The sequence below is a fragment of the Rhinolophus sinicus genome, linkage group LG01 (genome assembly GCF_036562045.2).
Source record: "Rhinolophus sinicus isolate RSC01 linkage group LG01, ASM3656204v1, whole genome shotgun sequence".
NCBI lineage: Eukaryota > Metazoa > Chordata > Mammalia > Chiroptera > Rhinolophidae > Rhinolophus > Rhinolophus sinicus.
Window position 1 is genome coordinate 86483116 of NC_133751.1, and position 16307 is coordinate 86499422.

At 32.3% G+C, this 16307-nt stretch overlaps 1 protein-coding gene across 1 annotated transcript; it reads left to right on the plus strand.

The window, feature by feature from the left end:
* The first annotated feature begins 1128 nt into the window (after positions 1-1128).
* Positions 1129-16030, plus strand: POU1F1 (POU class 1 homeobox 1). Its single transcript, XM_019745426.2, has 6 exons — positions 1129-1365; positions 4273-4344; positions 11657-11881; positions 13912-14076; positions 14798-14858; positions 15743-16030. The coding sequence occupies exons 1-6, from the start codon at positions 1224-1226 to the stop codon at positions 15951-15953; spliced, it is 876 nt and encodes a 291-aa protein (XP_019600985.1). The 5' UTR covers positions 1129-1223; the 3' UTR covers positions 15954-16030.
* The last annotated feature ends 277 nt before the right edge of the window (positions 16031-16307 follow it).

Consider the following 16307-nt stretch of genomic DNA (forward strand, 5'->3'; position numbering starts at 1 on the left):
AGTCCATAATATAAAATTTAAAGAAAATCTAATGAAGCGTGGCCCTTGTTGATGTCAGTAATACCTATGCCTGTCAGGTTACTTCTGTTTGCTATATTATCCCTTGTATACATTCTGAAAATAGTATTGCATTCTTCCTCTGTATATAGAAATCATTTTCATTGTAAAATCTTGATGCTGATATTTATCTTTGAATCAATTGTTTGTAATATATTGCTTTTTATTCCCATTCTCATATAATATCAATATACTCTGTGTACAAAGTTTGCACCCAGGGCTACCATGATTACAACATGCTCTGGAGCGGAATGGCTAAAATCAGAGGCCCCGGTACAATCCAGTGTAATGAGGATGGTATATGTATAACTCAGACAAATGTGAGATTCGCATGACACAAATGTAGAAAATGCCTAGAATTTTGTAGGCGTCCAGTAATGGCTTCCTAAATATTCATTCTTAATGAGTAAATTGAAGTCAAACAAGAGCTACTATTTCTCATGTTCATCTTGTGTATAGATTTCTACAATTTTATTCAATAATTTTCCATTTTCCATTTATAATATTATTAAATTGGATTTCATGGTTTTTTTTCAAAATTGTATCATTGAGTGTGAATCAGTAGTTGGCAATACATTCTCATATTTAGTTTTCTACGCTTCTTTCAATTTAAACTTAAATATTCATAATTCCTTAAAATTATGTAATATGTTCTCTTGTTTTGCAAATTTAATGAGAAGTTATCAAGAAAGAACAAAAAAGCCCTCATATATATAAATTTGTCATTGTGTTAGTAACAAAAAGACACCTACTATTTTTCAACTTGACTGTAGCATTATTTCGTTGAGGGACTTTTCTTTTTTTAAGTTCTTGATGCCTTTCTAAAAGGTCTGAATTACTGAAGTTGTCAAAGCAAGTTTCAGATTTCTCCCTTCGCCTTAGTCCATACCCCAGGACCAGCTTTCCTTTTGGGCATGGATTACGTTTGAGTTAGAAGGAAGACAGTTCAGATTGATAAAGCAATACCCCTGGGAAACGATGATTAACATGTATAAAGGGATTTCCCTGCAGTATAAATACCAGCACGCGCCCTCTTGGTGCTTCAGAGCCTTCCTGATGTATATATGCAGGTAGTGAGATTTGAAACAGCCCTTTGAGACGGTAATATAATAAAACTCTGATTTGGGGAGTAGCAGTTCTCCTCATTTTTCTACTCTCTTGTGGGAATGAGTTGCCAACCATTTACTTCGGCTGAAACTTTTATACCTCTGAATTCTGAGTCTTCTGCCACTCTGCCTCTGATAATGCATCACAGCGCTGCCGAGTGCCTACCAGTCTCCAACCATGCCACCAATGTGATGTCTACAGGTACTGACTCCAGTTACAACCTACAGGTGGCTGGGCCTAAAGATTTTAGAATGGATGCTTTGAATCTTGTTAGTTTAGAATGTGTTTGCTTCTTTGATTTTTCCCTTCGGTTTAATATGTCTTAAGTTAAATATTAAGGATATTAAAGAAGCCAAATGTCTAAGAAATTTTTAAAAATAATATTAATAAGTGCAGTAATTTATTGTTGGTTTGATGATAAAGATCTGTTCTTTACATAAGTAAACATTGAGTTTGGCTACTTTTAATCCAAAACCATTTTAATGGAAAGTTTATGGTAAAGAGCAAAACTAGAGAAATAGACTAAAAGAATCTAGTGTTTTAAAAGTGTTACTTCTTTAACTTAAAGATTGATTTGGATTTTAGATTACATTTGTTACCATCCTAAAAGCAGCCACATACCTCCTAGTAAACACAACTAAATAGTTCCCAATACCAACAACAGTGGATTTCAAAGAATAAGCTAATTAAATAATTTGAATAAACTTACCTTTTTTCGTATAATTCAAACTCAAAAACAAAGTTAGAAGCGATATTAACATTTAGAGCCCAGGAACAGATTTAAATTTTTATCAAGATTGAGTTCTGAAGAGCCTTTCAACCTCTAACCAAGTTTTAATATTTTCTTACATAACTTTCTTAAATGAAAATTAAACTTGAGAATTCAAATATATTATCTTAAACACAACTATATGAGTATGGTTTGCTAATGCATAATCCATTCTTGATGCAGTAACAAGTAAAAGTGTTTTAAAGTAAAATTATTATTAGATAGTCTTGAACTGAGTACATTTCTTCCATTAAATAGCAATATATTATTCACTTTCCACTTGTTTTGAAAGCAATATAAGTATGAAACAAATTTTACACATTTAGAAATCAAAATTTGAGTTGATAAATTTATATTCTGATTTAAAGGGTTTAAGCTTTATCTCTTATTATAATTAGACAGTTTCCAAATACATATGTAAGTTTGGCATTAATCTTCAGCTGAATTTTAAAGACTATAGAGATTACATAGCTGGATTTTAAAAATCATTGAAAAATATTTTCATCTACCTAAGATTTGTATAATGTAATTGAAAAGGTAATAATGGAAGTACACTGAAACATATTTTTAGAAATTATAATAAAGTATTTTAACCAAAAATATGTGCTATAAAAATTTAAACTATTACCACATAGCTTAATTGTATAGTTTCAGTAATAGATCTTCCTTTCAATAGAGGATGAGGAGAATAATACATTGCTTGTTAATCTACTGTGTGTGAGTATTATTTGGCCAGAATGAAAACAAAATTTAGAACTGAGATAATGATTTAGCATGTTTTGGCTTAAAACCTGATTTATTTATTTTTAAAAAATGTATTTTAAAAAAATAAATAAATAACATACATTTAGTAAATTAGCCTATCATTTATCCAACTTCTCAAAATTAGAGAAACAAAAAGTATTTAAACTTTAGGAAGTAAAAAAAATTATAATGTGTAAAAATGACCTAAATGTATTTTACATAATAGCATTGATTTCATGTTTTTTCCCATCAAATTATAATCATATACTTCTCATTATCTAAATAAGGAATTAGAAATAATGGTTATAATGAGAAGAGCACTTGGGTATTTAATATGTTTCATGTTTATTTGTTTAATTTTGGAATTCATAGCAAGGTTTTTTATGTATAATCATTCTGTAAAATGATTTCAGTTCTTTCTACATGTCACTTGTAAAATAAAAATTTATGCAGATATTTTAAAACATTAAATATTGTTCTATAGTAACAGAAAAATATTTTACTTTCTGAAGAGACCTTATGTTAATCACTAAATTACATCTCAGTATTTTCAAAGGATCCAAATTGTACACCTTATAGTATCTCTAATATTTATTCAAGAAGATGTGATTATATTATGTTTATGAAAGTCCAAATACTATATTCAGAATATAAAGGAAAATAAGGAAATAAACCATGTAACAAAACATTGGCTAATGATTTTATTGTCATAAGTCCATTATTTTAGTCATCTTGTTTAAAGCTTGATTTAAAAATATATATATAATTCAAATTTACTTTTAAAATATACATTAATTCCACAAGGTTTATAACCATTTACGAACAAGTTTATGTTTATATACTAGGCACAACCTTTATAGACATCTCATCCCTCAAAAAACAATGAACTTATTTTTTTGACCAGCTTTATCATTAGAATTGTTAAGTTGATTGTGTGCGTGAAGGAAACCTACAACCTCAAGGTTTCAAAATCAACATAAACATGTCACACACTGTCACAGGTTTTTCATAAACCTCTAAATTTAGTGGGATTATTAATGATTGTATCCAATAGGAGGCTAGTTGCTTTGCTATTTCCTCTTTGATGGAAGACATTTGTTAGAATAAGCACAAGACTGTTCAAGAGTCAATTTCTCTAGTCATTCTTCCAGAGAAAGACCACCTTATAATACCATGTTGTACAAGAATTTTAAGAGACTATTCCTCTAGTCAGTTTATTGCACTGTCTATATTGGATGGAACCTACAAGAATTCTGCAACCCTCAGTTAACTAAAGTCCAAACTGGTCCATCATCCCCTCACAGAGCATAGGATAATCAATGAAAGCTATGGTCTGCTCTGATGATGACCGATCTCATTACTTGAGACAAACTTAAACTCCTCGTTTTAACCTACTTATCAGATAACTTTTCTCCAAATGAGAATGAACAATTAGCATAAAAATTTAAGAATCACGTAAATGTGTATTTTTGAAATGAAACGAATGTGTCTTGAATCCTCATACATTTTCTTACCAGTCCCGTCTATTTTGTCTTTGATCCAAACTTCTAAATGTTTGCATACATATTTCTCGATGACAACGTTGGGAAACACAGCAACGGGACTTCATTATTCCGTTCCTTCCTGTCATTATGGAAACCAGCCATCAACCTATGGAGTGATGGCAGGTAAGAAAAATTATCTTTATATATGAGATTGAGTTTGGGGACATTTAGATAGTTTTCCTGGGTCTGAGGGAATTTTAAATAGAGTGTATCATCAAATTCTGATCTCTTAACCTTGAAAATTGCTGGTAAAACCACCACTTATTAAAATATTCCTGATATGTAGTGCATTCAGATACCATAATGGTTATACCTAATTGCCCTTATTCTACACAGCGCTTTGCTGCTGTGCTTCTTAACTCATATTTGCTTTGTATGATTTTTATTCTAATTCACTACTGTCGAACTGCTGATTGTCACTTGTTGATGCTATTGGTGGGCTTGCTCCAGTAACAATATGGTAGCCATTAGCCTCATGTGGCTATTTAAATCTAAATGTAAATTAACAAAAAATGAAGTCAGATTTAAGATTTAGTTGCTCAATTGCACTTGCCACATTTCAAGTGTTCAATAACCTCATGTGGCTACCAAAGTAGACGGCACAGATTGATTCTCCTCATTGCAATATTTCTTCTGGATGTTTGGTCCATAAAATAAATAAGATGTTGAAGGCTAAGAGGAGTTTGCAGCATTTGCTATTGGAGGCTTTAGCAATTCTGAGTTCCTTCTGAGTCTTAAATGAGACAGGAATAGTTGAAGTTACATATATTTCTCTTCTGGATAAATAAAACATCACTAGATGAAGACTACGTATTTATGTCTGTGTGAGGCATTGTAGCACACTGCTTAAGGAAGAGGGAAATCTGACTCAAGGAATCCACTCATCAGAAAACTCATGACTTAATTTTAGGATGTATCCAGAGAAAGTATTTTCATCGTTTAATAAAGTGCACAATTTTGTTGTGCACAGATTATTGTTTAGATATTATTTGACCTTTATATTTATTACTGCAGCAGGGAGAGAAATATTATGGGTGACAAACTACTATGAGTGTGTGTGTGTCTGTGTGTGTGTGAGTGTGCACACATGTGCACACTTGTGTAATACTGAGAAAGAAACTTTGGATAAAGGAATAATATTAGGAAAATTTTTTCTTATGTTTTGTTATCATCCAGAATAATCAAAAAATCAAACATGGATTTATGCCTATAAATTTGAAACAAAATTAAACAAAGAATTTAATTCACCCACCTTTAATTTCTCAAAATTTCTCAGTTTAAAACTAAATGAAACATTGAAACTTTAAAATGAAAGATTCCAGAACAAAATAGCTTCTCTTCCTTTCTGTTCAGCTGCATTTTGAATAAGCTAGTATCATCAACTTCGTGGTAAAATGAACTGGCGTTCTTAATGATTACCTGTGAAACCTAATGTCTCTTTTTAATAATTAAGAAATAAGGAAAGCCATATTTTTGTCTTCCCCGTTGAAAACTGACTGGTTATGACTCATACACTTCCTAATCCGTATTCATTCTTAATGACAACAGCCCTTGTTGATGAGGAAGTACTTTCATTATGAAATGGTGAAACAACACACATTTAGTCAGTAGAGGTGCAGGCAGAATGCTTTCCATGACCTCCACCACGTTTTGACTATGAAGACAGAAAATGACAAGTACACGGTCGTGTGCTGCTCTCTCTTGGAGGAGAGGCCTTGCTGTTCACTCACAGTCATTTCCATGAACCCAGGTGCAACTTTACGTTCCCTCAAAACCCAGCAAGAGGCAGCAATGGGTTGAGGTTTGCACAAAATTAAAATCAGCCATGGACCAAAACGGTTTTTGCTAGCAGCTCCCTCCCCACCAGAGCCTGAGGGGCCTAGTGAGTTCACAGCTGCCCTGAGAATTCCAACGTCCTTACAGTCTCCAGACAGCACTTCAGGTTCACACTGTAGGCCACGGGCAGCTCAGGTTGTGCTGGTACTAGTCCCCTGGGCGGGCACTCAGCAAACCCAGAGAGGCCCCTGGAAAAGACCTTTAAATGACTCAAAGCCTGGGGTAGCGACATCAAAAACAAAATGGTTAGCCTAAGATTTGGAGGTATCACTGTAGTTTTAAAACAAAATTAAATATGTCTGTTACTGAAAGAAAAATTCACCATGGCAAGCATAGCGCGTATATTTAAATGTATTTTGAGAGCGATATCATTAAAATGTGATATGCTTTGTACTTTGTTAGAATGTCACTATTTTGACATATATTCAGTTATTAGCATTTACATCACGGCAGATTAAACGCAGAGAATCTTAACTCTCCTGCCTTCATCCCCAGAGTAGCAACCCAAATTGAGTTATAAAACACAGGAATTCAGAAATCAGATAGCAAAGGTATAAAATACACAAAAGAAACCTGGTTATGGCATTTGAATTTTCTGAGAATTCTCAAGGCGTTCATCAAATCAGCCATTTCCATGCAAGCCACAGAAGCATCTTATCATCAACAACAAAGACAGGTTCATTGTCACATACTCCATATAAAGGTGAAGCTCCAGAAAGCACTGTATTTCAAAGGATGTGAAATTACTTATTTTAATGTGGTTATCTTATTACCCATACTCTGGTGCTCATATTTTGTTTGAGCATTTCATTAAATTAATAACCCACTGGAAGGGAAGAGCTATAGCTAATATTTTGTTACGGTTAGTAGGAAGGGCTTTAATTACCGGGTTAATCCACTGTGCCTCAGAGCCAGGTGTGGGCAAACCAAAGAGAATGACGAATCAGGACCAATGAATTAGCCACACCGTAAACTAATTATGAACCCTGTTCACGTCACTTAACATCTCTGAGTTTCAGTCTTTTCATATTTAAGGTGGGTAGGTAGTACAACTCTACTGGAGTTGAGTTGTGGCTAATTTGTAGCAATTCAACCAGTCTTTCTCCTTTGGTTTTCTCTTTAGATAAGCTTGCAGCTAACCTCCTTCTTCTGTACCTTCACTTGTGAGAATTTAGATAATTCAACAGTCTACAGTATAGATAACAGGAACCAGGGAATTATAAATGCTATTCAAAATATTTTCTAGATAAAAACAAAAGAAAATAACAACAAAAAAACATAAAACTGAGATTATTTCTGTCCTCCGTTTTCTAAAGCTGGGTGAAGGTTAGAAACAAGCTCGGTGGGCTGTCCACTGAGAAAATCAGCTACATGGTGATGAATGCTTAACCAGCAAAGTTATATTACATAATGGCCAAACCAAGACCTGGTGCGAAAGTCTTTGTTTAAAAATTTAATTAAAAAAAAAAAATAAACAAATATATATATATATATATATATATATATATATATATATATACACACACATATATAACATATATATATATATTCACAGGATGTGGAGTGCGGCGTAGGGAATAGAATCAGTAAAATTGCACCAGCTATATACAATGTCAGAGGGGTAGTAGCTTGGGGGAGGGGGTTATCACTTTGTGAGGAGTGTGAATGTCTAACTATTACATTGTTTTATACACCTGAAACTAATAATAATAATAAAAAGTGAAAAAAATAATTTAAAGAGGAAAGCAGAATAAATGAGTTTCGGGAATTAACCAAAACGATGAATGTCCATTAAAAAAAAAAAAAGAGAAGTCTATAATAAGAGAAAAGATTGCTACTGCTGAAAGTACCCACTGTACCCAGGCTAATACAAAAGGCAACAGAAATCATGAAGGGTCTTTTAATAATAGTGATATGATACATTTTTCTTAAGTTTTTTAGTTAGTCTCTGTCTCAACTACTCAATTTGGCGATTTTAGCAAGAAATCAGCCATAGGCAACATGTATACAAATGTGCATGGCTGTGTTCCAAATAAACTTAATTTAGAAAACCAGGCCGAGGACTTGTATTGTGCATGGATAGGATTTACCGATGCCCAGAAGAGAAAAGATCACAATTCAGATTTATGACTTGCTTCACATTGTCATGCGTGGGGAAAAAAATAAATGGAAATATTTAAATGAGCATTCCTGTGCATATTTATAGCAAGGTGGTGTGTTTTACTGTGTCCCTCTGCTTCCCCTGCTTGTTCTTTTAAGGCTTCAAGCCCATAACCTCAGAAATGTTGTCAGTTAGCATCTGGCAGAGCCACATGCTGCAAAAGAGCAATTTGCCCCATGCCATGGTACATTGAGCCAGTGCCCTGCAAGGCAAGTCAGACCTCTTCATCCTCATTGCCTGCGTTAAAAGATTTGCCCTCTGTTCTCCTGCCCAGGAATACATGCAGAGCAATTCAGAAAGGCTGTGGTGGATTAATCTGCAATGTGAAAATATACTTAGGGCTGTAAAGAATGGGCAGACGCTTCCAAGCTATTTAGGTGTGTGCTTGTCTAGGCTTAAAGACAATTGTGCTGTACTAATGATTTGGCAATTGCCTGTGAGAACTCTGCTGTACGTGACTCACTGCATCTTTTATCTTTTTCTTTTTCCTTTTTCAATAAACCAGGCTTTAGAAAGATTTAAAAAATACCTTGCTATATATACCATACCACTCACTCCCACTTTCCCCCAAATACAGGATCATATGATAGAAACCGCAGTTAGTTAGGCTGTGTTTATAACTGTCGTCATGAATTCCTATTTAAGGTTAGTTCCAGAAAAATGATGTCCCTGTGGATAATCGTGAACACTTTCACTTATTGAAAAATAAAAATGTAGCACACATTTTTTTTTCTTTTCTTTTGACTCTGGATGTCAAACCTGTGAACATGGTATTTCCTGTGTTCTTTTTATAGACTCATGTTAACATTTATTTTCTAAATGTCCATTTTCTAAAGTACTTATAATGTATAAACTACCTTTAAAATTTTCCATAAACAAAGATTGGACACTTCTAATATTTTAATAAATATTTATAATATTTTTGTGTAAAAGCATTTGTTTAACGTAGGCAAATATGTTTAAACTGTAGAAGTCCTTAAAGGAAAATCATTGGGTTTACCTGAGGACACACTGCCTGGAAAATGAATTAGGTGATTATTTTGATGTGGTTTATTGCAGTGTCCAGTGGACTTCAGTTCTAGTTTCAACTGTATAGTTAATTCATTGTGGTACCTAAGGTAAGTTATTTCACTTCTTCTACTTAAGTTTCCTAAATTTTAAATAGTGGGTAAAAAATATATATCTTTCCTACCTCGTTTGTTTATATAAAGATAAGAAAATGACAAATGTGAAATGAACACAAAACAAATGTCACCTAGAAAATTTGTAGCAGTGCATGACTATGATCAGCAAGAAAAAATTGAAAACAATGATCAAGATTGCTAACAAGTTCAGACCTTATGGCATCTCATGTAAAAGATATGCAACAAATTACTTATGTAAAATAAAATTAATTTGACATAGGTTAAATGAGTTATCTAAAGTGACTTAAAATACATTTATGTGCAAAATCAAACAGCAGCCTGATTTTTGCTCTCTGTACTAATTCTTAGAGTATTTCATCATTAAGTATATTAAGTGATATTTATATTTCTGAATGATGACAGAAGTGAATATTATATATATATATACACACATATATATGTATATATACATATGTATACATATATACCAACTCTGAAAGTCAGAAGCAAAAGAAAAGTCTTGAGACAGCTATTAAGTAGATGCTAAAATAAATGTGATGAGTTTTCTTTTTATATATTTTTAGTTTTTCTTTTACTTCAACTAGGAGAAATCTAAAACCAATGGAAAGCTAAACATGTACCCCAAAAGTAATAAACATTTTCAATAATTAGCTATGTAATAAATTAAAAACGATACAATTGTTTGAAATTTTACCTGATCTGATCAATATATCACCCACTGAAGCATTAAGTCGATGATTAACTGATGTTTTAAAAAGTAAAACTGGATAATTTTGGTTTGTAAAAGTAGTATGACCTTGTTAGACAGGAGTAGCTTCTTTCAAATATTTTTCACATCTATGAAGCAACTCAATTTATTTTATGCCTTTTTGTTTAATTTCTCACTTGCATGTTAACTATGCCTCAGAAAAACAATATAGTCTATCGGATAGACACTTTATAATTACATATTTTCATATAAATATAATTACATACTCTCAAGAATTTGCTGACTTACACTATTTTTTGCTCATTACATATTGATATATTAATGTAAGATCTATATATTCTGGCAAAATACACTATTACTCATGTCTTTGACTTGTGAATGTATTTATGAAGAAATTATAAGTAGCATGAAGTCTTAATGTACTTTTCCAGTGTTTCCAAGAATAATTATTGCATATATTCTGTAGTAATTTATTTTTTAAATATTTATTTATAATCTTAAGAAACATGATTAATTCCTGAATGTTTTATTTATATCAAAATGTCTTGATTATATATGTGTCATTTAATATAAACTGAAGTGAAATCTCTGCCAATTAAAACCTATTATAGTGATGGAGAAAACAGAATAAAATGTGTGGGAATTTGGATTATATTATCCGCTTGCCCATGCTCCCCAACTGAGATAGATTCTTCTCTACTAATGAAGAATAAAATCTGGAAGCAATTTAACAAGTTTTAGATACTTTAGTATTTTGTGATTTATCATTTAACCCATTTAGTCGACACAGTGCTTCATTATTTATGGGTGATTACCTATCATATCTAGAATTGCACTTATTTTTGTTTCTTGTATAATAATCAAAAATAATTTTGTTGTACTGTATACTTTTCAAGAAATCTTTTTGCTGATTCTTTATAAAACTTAAAAAATTACCTTTTGTTCACATCTATTCACTCCTCCAATCTGTTTAAGCATATTTCTTTTTTTTATTTGCCTTTGTTAAATTAAAACAAAACAAAACAAAAGGAAACACAAAAAACATGAGACTTTCTCCTTGAAGTTAAGGATTTACTGATAAAAAGGTCAAGCTTCTAAATATTGTAAAGTCAATTTTCTGACGCTAAAAAACTTGCCAGCATAGCATGTAATCCTGTGCTTTGATTATAACAAACATCACAGATTATTTGTTCAACGAATTAAGAAAACAGAGATCAAAATACTCATTCTGGCTTGAGTTGAACCTCAGATTCCCAGGAATAAGTGACTTTTGAGAGGAAAAAAAAATGATGGAAAACTTAACACTTCTGAATTTGCTTATTTCTATTTTAATTATTTGCAATTCCCTGCTTCTGTCCTTTGGCATTATCTTTGTTTCTGCTGCTCTGGGGAAGGTGGAAAACAAATAATCACATCTATACGAAGCTACTCTGACTCCTACTTCAGAAGACTGTCAGTTAACCTTCCAAAATTGAGACTGTCTGTAGTAGGACAATGGGCTCTAACAGGCAAAAACCTTGCTTGCATAGAAATGGGCGTGTAATTACAAATGGCCTTTCCTTTTCTTTCTTTCTTTGTTCACAGGTAGCTTAACCCCTTGTCTTTATAAGTTTCCTGACCATACCTTGAGTCATGGATTCCCTCCCATGCACCAGCCTCTCCTGGCAGAGGACCCCACAGCTGCTGATTTCAAGCAGGAACTCAGGCGGAAAAGTAAATTAGTTGAAGAGCCAATAGACATGGATTCTCCGGAAATTCGAGAGCTTGAAAAGTTTGCCAATGAATTTAAAGTGAGAAGAATTAAGTTAGGTATGCACTTTTTAAGAGCAACAGGGCACACAAGTTGGTCTGCAAAGGCTTACTGTATTACTGTTCAGTCTCTTCTACTCTGTTCAAAAGTTAGTCCAACAGTGAAAAATCCTACAAAAACCTTTATTTCCTCGTAAATTCTTAATAGCCTAAATACATAGATTTTTTAATTAATGGGTCTCATTTTCAACTTAACTGCATCAAGATTAGTTGAGAAGTGCCTGGCTTTCTTTACATTTTAATTGAACTTTTGAATAGATAATACATTCATATGATTCAAAGGCATAAAAAATATAAATAAAATGTATACCTTCTGCTTGTCTTTCCTATTTGTCAATGTTCTTTTTGTGTGTGTATTCTTTCATATTTTATGCATATATAAGCAAATACATATATTTATGTCTTCATACAATTTTTTTATTTAACTATTTATTTTGGAAAGCTTTCCATATTAGTTTTACAGAGCTTTTTAAAAATGGATTTGTCATATTCTATTTCACAATGTATTTAACTAGTGCCTTACTGATGGTGAATTTATGTGGTCTCCAATCTCATGCTGTTAAAAACAATGCTGCAATGATTAACTTCATAAATGTCATTTTGCACATATATATGTGTAGAAAACATATTAAACACAAAATTACTTGATCAAAAAGTATATTTGTAATTTCGATAGATGTTGTCAAATTGGTCTGTATAGAAGTTGTTAACAAATTTTCCTGCCATCATGAATGTCTCTTTTGCCACCCTTCAGAATATAGTAATCTCCATGAAGGCAGAGATTTTTGTTTGTTGTTTATTTGTTTTTTGTTTTCTCCTTAACGGCATATCCTTAGCAGTTAGTGACTAGCACATAGAATAAATAAATACTTGTTGAAGGAAAATATGCAATTAGTCTTTTGGATCTTTGCAAATCAAATAGGTCAAAATGGTACTTCATCGTTATTTCCTTTTAAATTTCTCTTCTGAGTGAAGATCAAAAGTGTTCTTTCATGGGGCAGTTATCTGTAATTCCTTTTCTATGAATTATCTGTTCATACGCTTTGCTCACTTTCTATTGAAAAGTGTTTTTAACATAAAATAACTATAACAAGTAACCATGATTCAAATTCATGAAGCAGTATTTTTTTTTTTTAATGGACTGAAAATGATAGTTCAAACCTCTGTATTTGTGGAATGAGCCACAGGTAATTTTGTAATAGTATTTATCAATGGGTAGCATATGTAACCGCTTTATGCATGTAGGTATATAGCCTTAGGCCCTGCATTAATATTCGGTTACTATATGTAAGAAACACAGCACTAGGCATTCTATAACCTTCATTTTCAGTTTGCTATTTACGTTGCTGTGAATGTATCAAATTTGATATTAATGGTTTATATCAACTTGTACACTAAAAATGTTTGGGACAATAAATGAGGATCTTTGCTTGGAGATAGAAGCATTACCAAATGACATAATAAATGTGCTTGGAGGTATATATAAAATGTTGGGTGATCAATCTCATAATAAACATGTCTTTAGGGAAAGTAAGCATAATTTTTTATTTGGTGCCCTTCAACAATATAGTTGATTTTTTTCACTGTTACAGTTGAGATAAAAATATTTATGATATAGCACCATATTTTTTGCATTATGTTTACTACAGATTGTTTAGTATATGTCATCAGATATTTAATAACAAAGAGTGCAAGAATTTTTAAGTGTCATAAAGTGTTTATGAGACATCTATCCAATTTGACTAAATGTTACAAATGACATATGTTCCTATCTGAATTCTTTTGACATCTAGAAAAAAACAATCAACTAGAAGGAATATTTTTTGAAGTACTGGATGATTTTACACTGAACCTTACTAAACAATTCTAATTTACCAACAAATATATGCTTAAAAGCAGTATTTAGTAATTGACAAAGAAAGAGACACGAAGCATTCATTTTGGTCCAATATCAATTTGTGTGATGATATCAGACCAAAACAAATGCTTCCTGAAAGCTGAAGCTAATGGTCTTTATTGTCCTTTCACAGGATACACCCAAACAAATGTCGGGGAGGCTCTGGCAGCTGTGCATGGCTCTGAATTCAGTCAAACAACTATCTGCCGATTTGAAAACCTGCAGCTCAGCTTTAAAAACGCATGCAAGCTGAAAGCAATATTATCAAAATGGCTGGAGGAAGCTGAGCAAGTGGGAGGTACTAAAGCTACATCTCTGAAGTCTCTGTGATGTTTTAACCTAAAACAACTGGTAGGATTCATGCTAAAGTTTAGTTTGGTTTTGTTTTTCTCTTTGAGATAAAAAATAAGTATCTTGTTTCATCACACTAAAAGAAATGAAGGCAAATTCAAGTGTAGATTTGAGACAGGGTGGCATAGGTGTGAAGTGGTGAAATGAAATTTTTTAACACATCCAGATTTTTTTTTTTGCCTCTGTGCTATAGTGTAGTGATTGTACATGAATCATTTTTATAACCTGACACTAGTGTAACAAGAGCATTTGGAACACACCAGTCTTCCAAGTGAATAACGTAAGTAATTGCTAGATACACAATTTTTATTTTTCAATTCCAGTTGACATTCAATGTTATATTAGTTTCAGGTGTAGAATTTAATGTGCTAAAATGATCTACTCATACTAACGTCAAGGTTTGACAGCATTTAGAGCAACAGTTCCAACAAAAGAAAGGTAGAAATATGATTTATAGACAATTGTCTTTGCAAAGTTATATTTATTTCTGTATTAACATTTTTCTCTAGAGCTTATGTAAAATGACATAGATTGTAAAAATTAAAACAAAAATGCACGGTGATTTTATTTTGCATTGTTTTATAAAGAAAACCTGAAACATAAATCTAAGGGCTTTTTTTTTTAACCCTATTTTGTTTTTGTAATTATCCTCCTTCCCTCCATTACAGCTTTATACAATGAAAAAGCGGGAGTAAATGAAAGGAAACGGAAACGGAGAACAACTATAAGGTATGCTTCTGAGATATTAAAAGTTACTAGAGGAAGAAAAAGATGTTTTCCAAATGGAATGAGCTTTTAGCGTATACAGGTACAATATCACATATAAATATAAGGTGAATGACAAAACAATATAGGATAAAAAAAGCATGTTTTAGTAACTTAATAGTGAGAAGTGGAGAGCTAATAATTTTAAACATTTAATGGGAAAGTATGTATTGTTCGATTCAAGGACACTTTTGCTCTACAGTTTTAGATAAAACAGAAACTCAACTATCACTTCTAAAAAGAGTGACTGTTTCTGTTGTCCAGTTAGATATGAGTGTTGCTCTGACAATATGGTATTTGTGTGATTAAAAATAAAACCATTAATCAATATTTCAGCATCTTAAGTCCAAGGTAACTCCTTGCGATTTAAACCAGAAAGATTGTTCTTTGATCTTTTTGTAATGTCCATGGGCTCACACAGGAAATGTTAAAATATAGGTTTTGTTTTGGTTGGTTAGTTGTTCACTAAACATTTAATCTCTTGCAAATAATTTAAATGATTTCTAGGGGACATTTAGAAGTGTTCCCTTCCTTCTCAGCAAGTCAGTGCCCTCTTGTGGCACCGAGTGGGATAAACATAGAAAGTTTGGGTTCCTGTATTTATTTCTTCTCTTGACTCTGGTAATGGTACCCTGACTATGACAAACATCTAAAAGTTCAACAAATGGTACATTTATCTTTGTTGAAGAGCTTTAAAAAAGCGTTTTCAGAGCCTTTAAGTTTTGTTTTCAAGTTAATATTGAAGGAATTCAAACTAACTTAATTTTGATCTGCCAGAAACATCACTAAAAACATACTCTCACCTTTTCTCTTTACCTCCATCCTCTGCTGTCAATCCCATATCCTAGTATTGCTGCTAAGGACGCTCTGGAGAGACACTTTGGAGAACAGAATAAACCTTCCTCTCAAGAGATCATGCGGATGGCTGAAGAATTGAATCTTGAGAAAGAAGTAGTAAGAGTTTGGTTTTGCAACAGAAGGCAGAGAGAAAAACGGGTGAAAACAAGTCTGAATCAGAGTTTATTTACTATTTCCAAGGAGAATCTTGAGTGCAGATAAGATTTCCTATTGTGAAACTGCAAATTTTCCTATTTTTCGTTCCTTTCTCTTCTCCAACAAAAATAGTAGTTATTTGATTGGTTTTAAAAAAAATCGTTTTATATCAGCATTTGCAGAAGATTTTCTTTTCTACATTCTAAAAAATACAATTATATTGACAAATTATTTTCTTTAAAATTACTCTCAGAAGCTACATTTTACATTTTAACCCAAAGATACTAATAGGAATAAAATGAGCCTTTCTCTCAATCTCTATCCATCCACCCACCAACCCATCTATCTATCCTGTCTGTCTGTCTGTCCGTCTATCATCTATCTATCTATCTATCTATCTATCTATCTATCTATCTATCT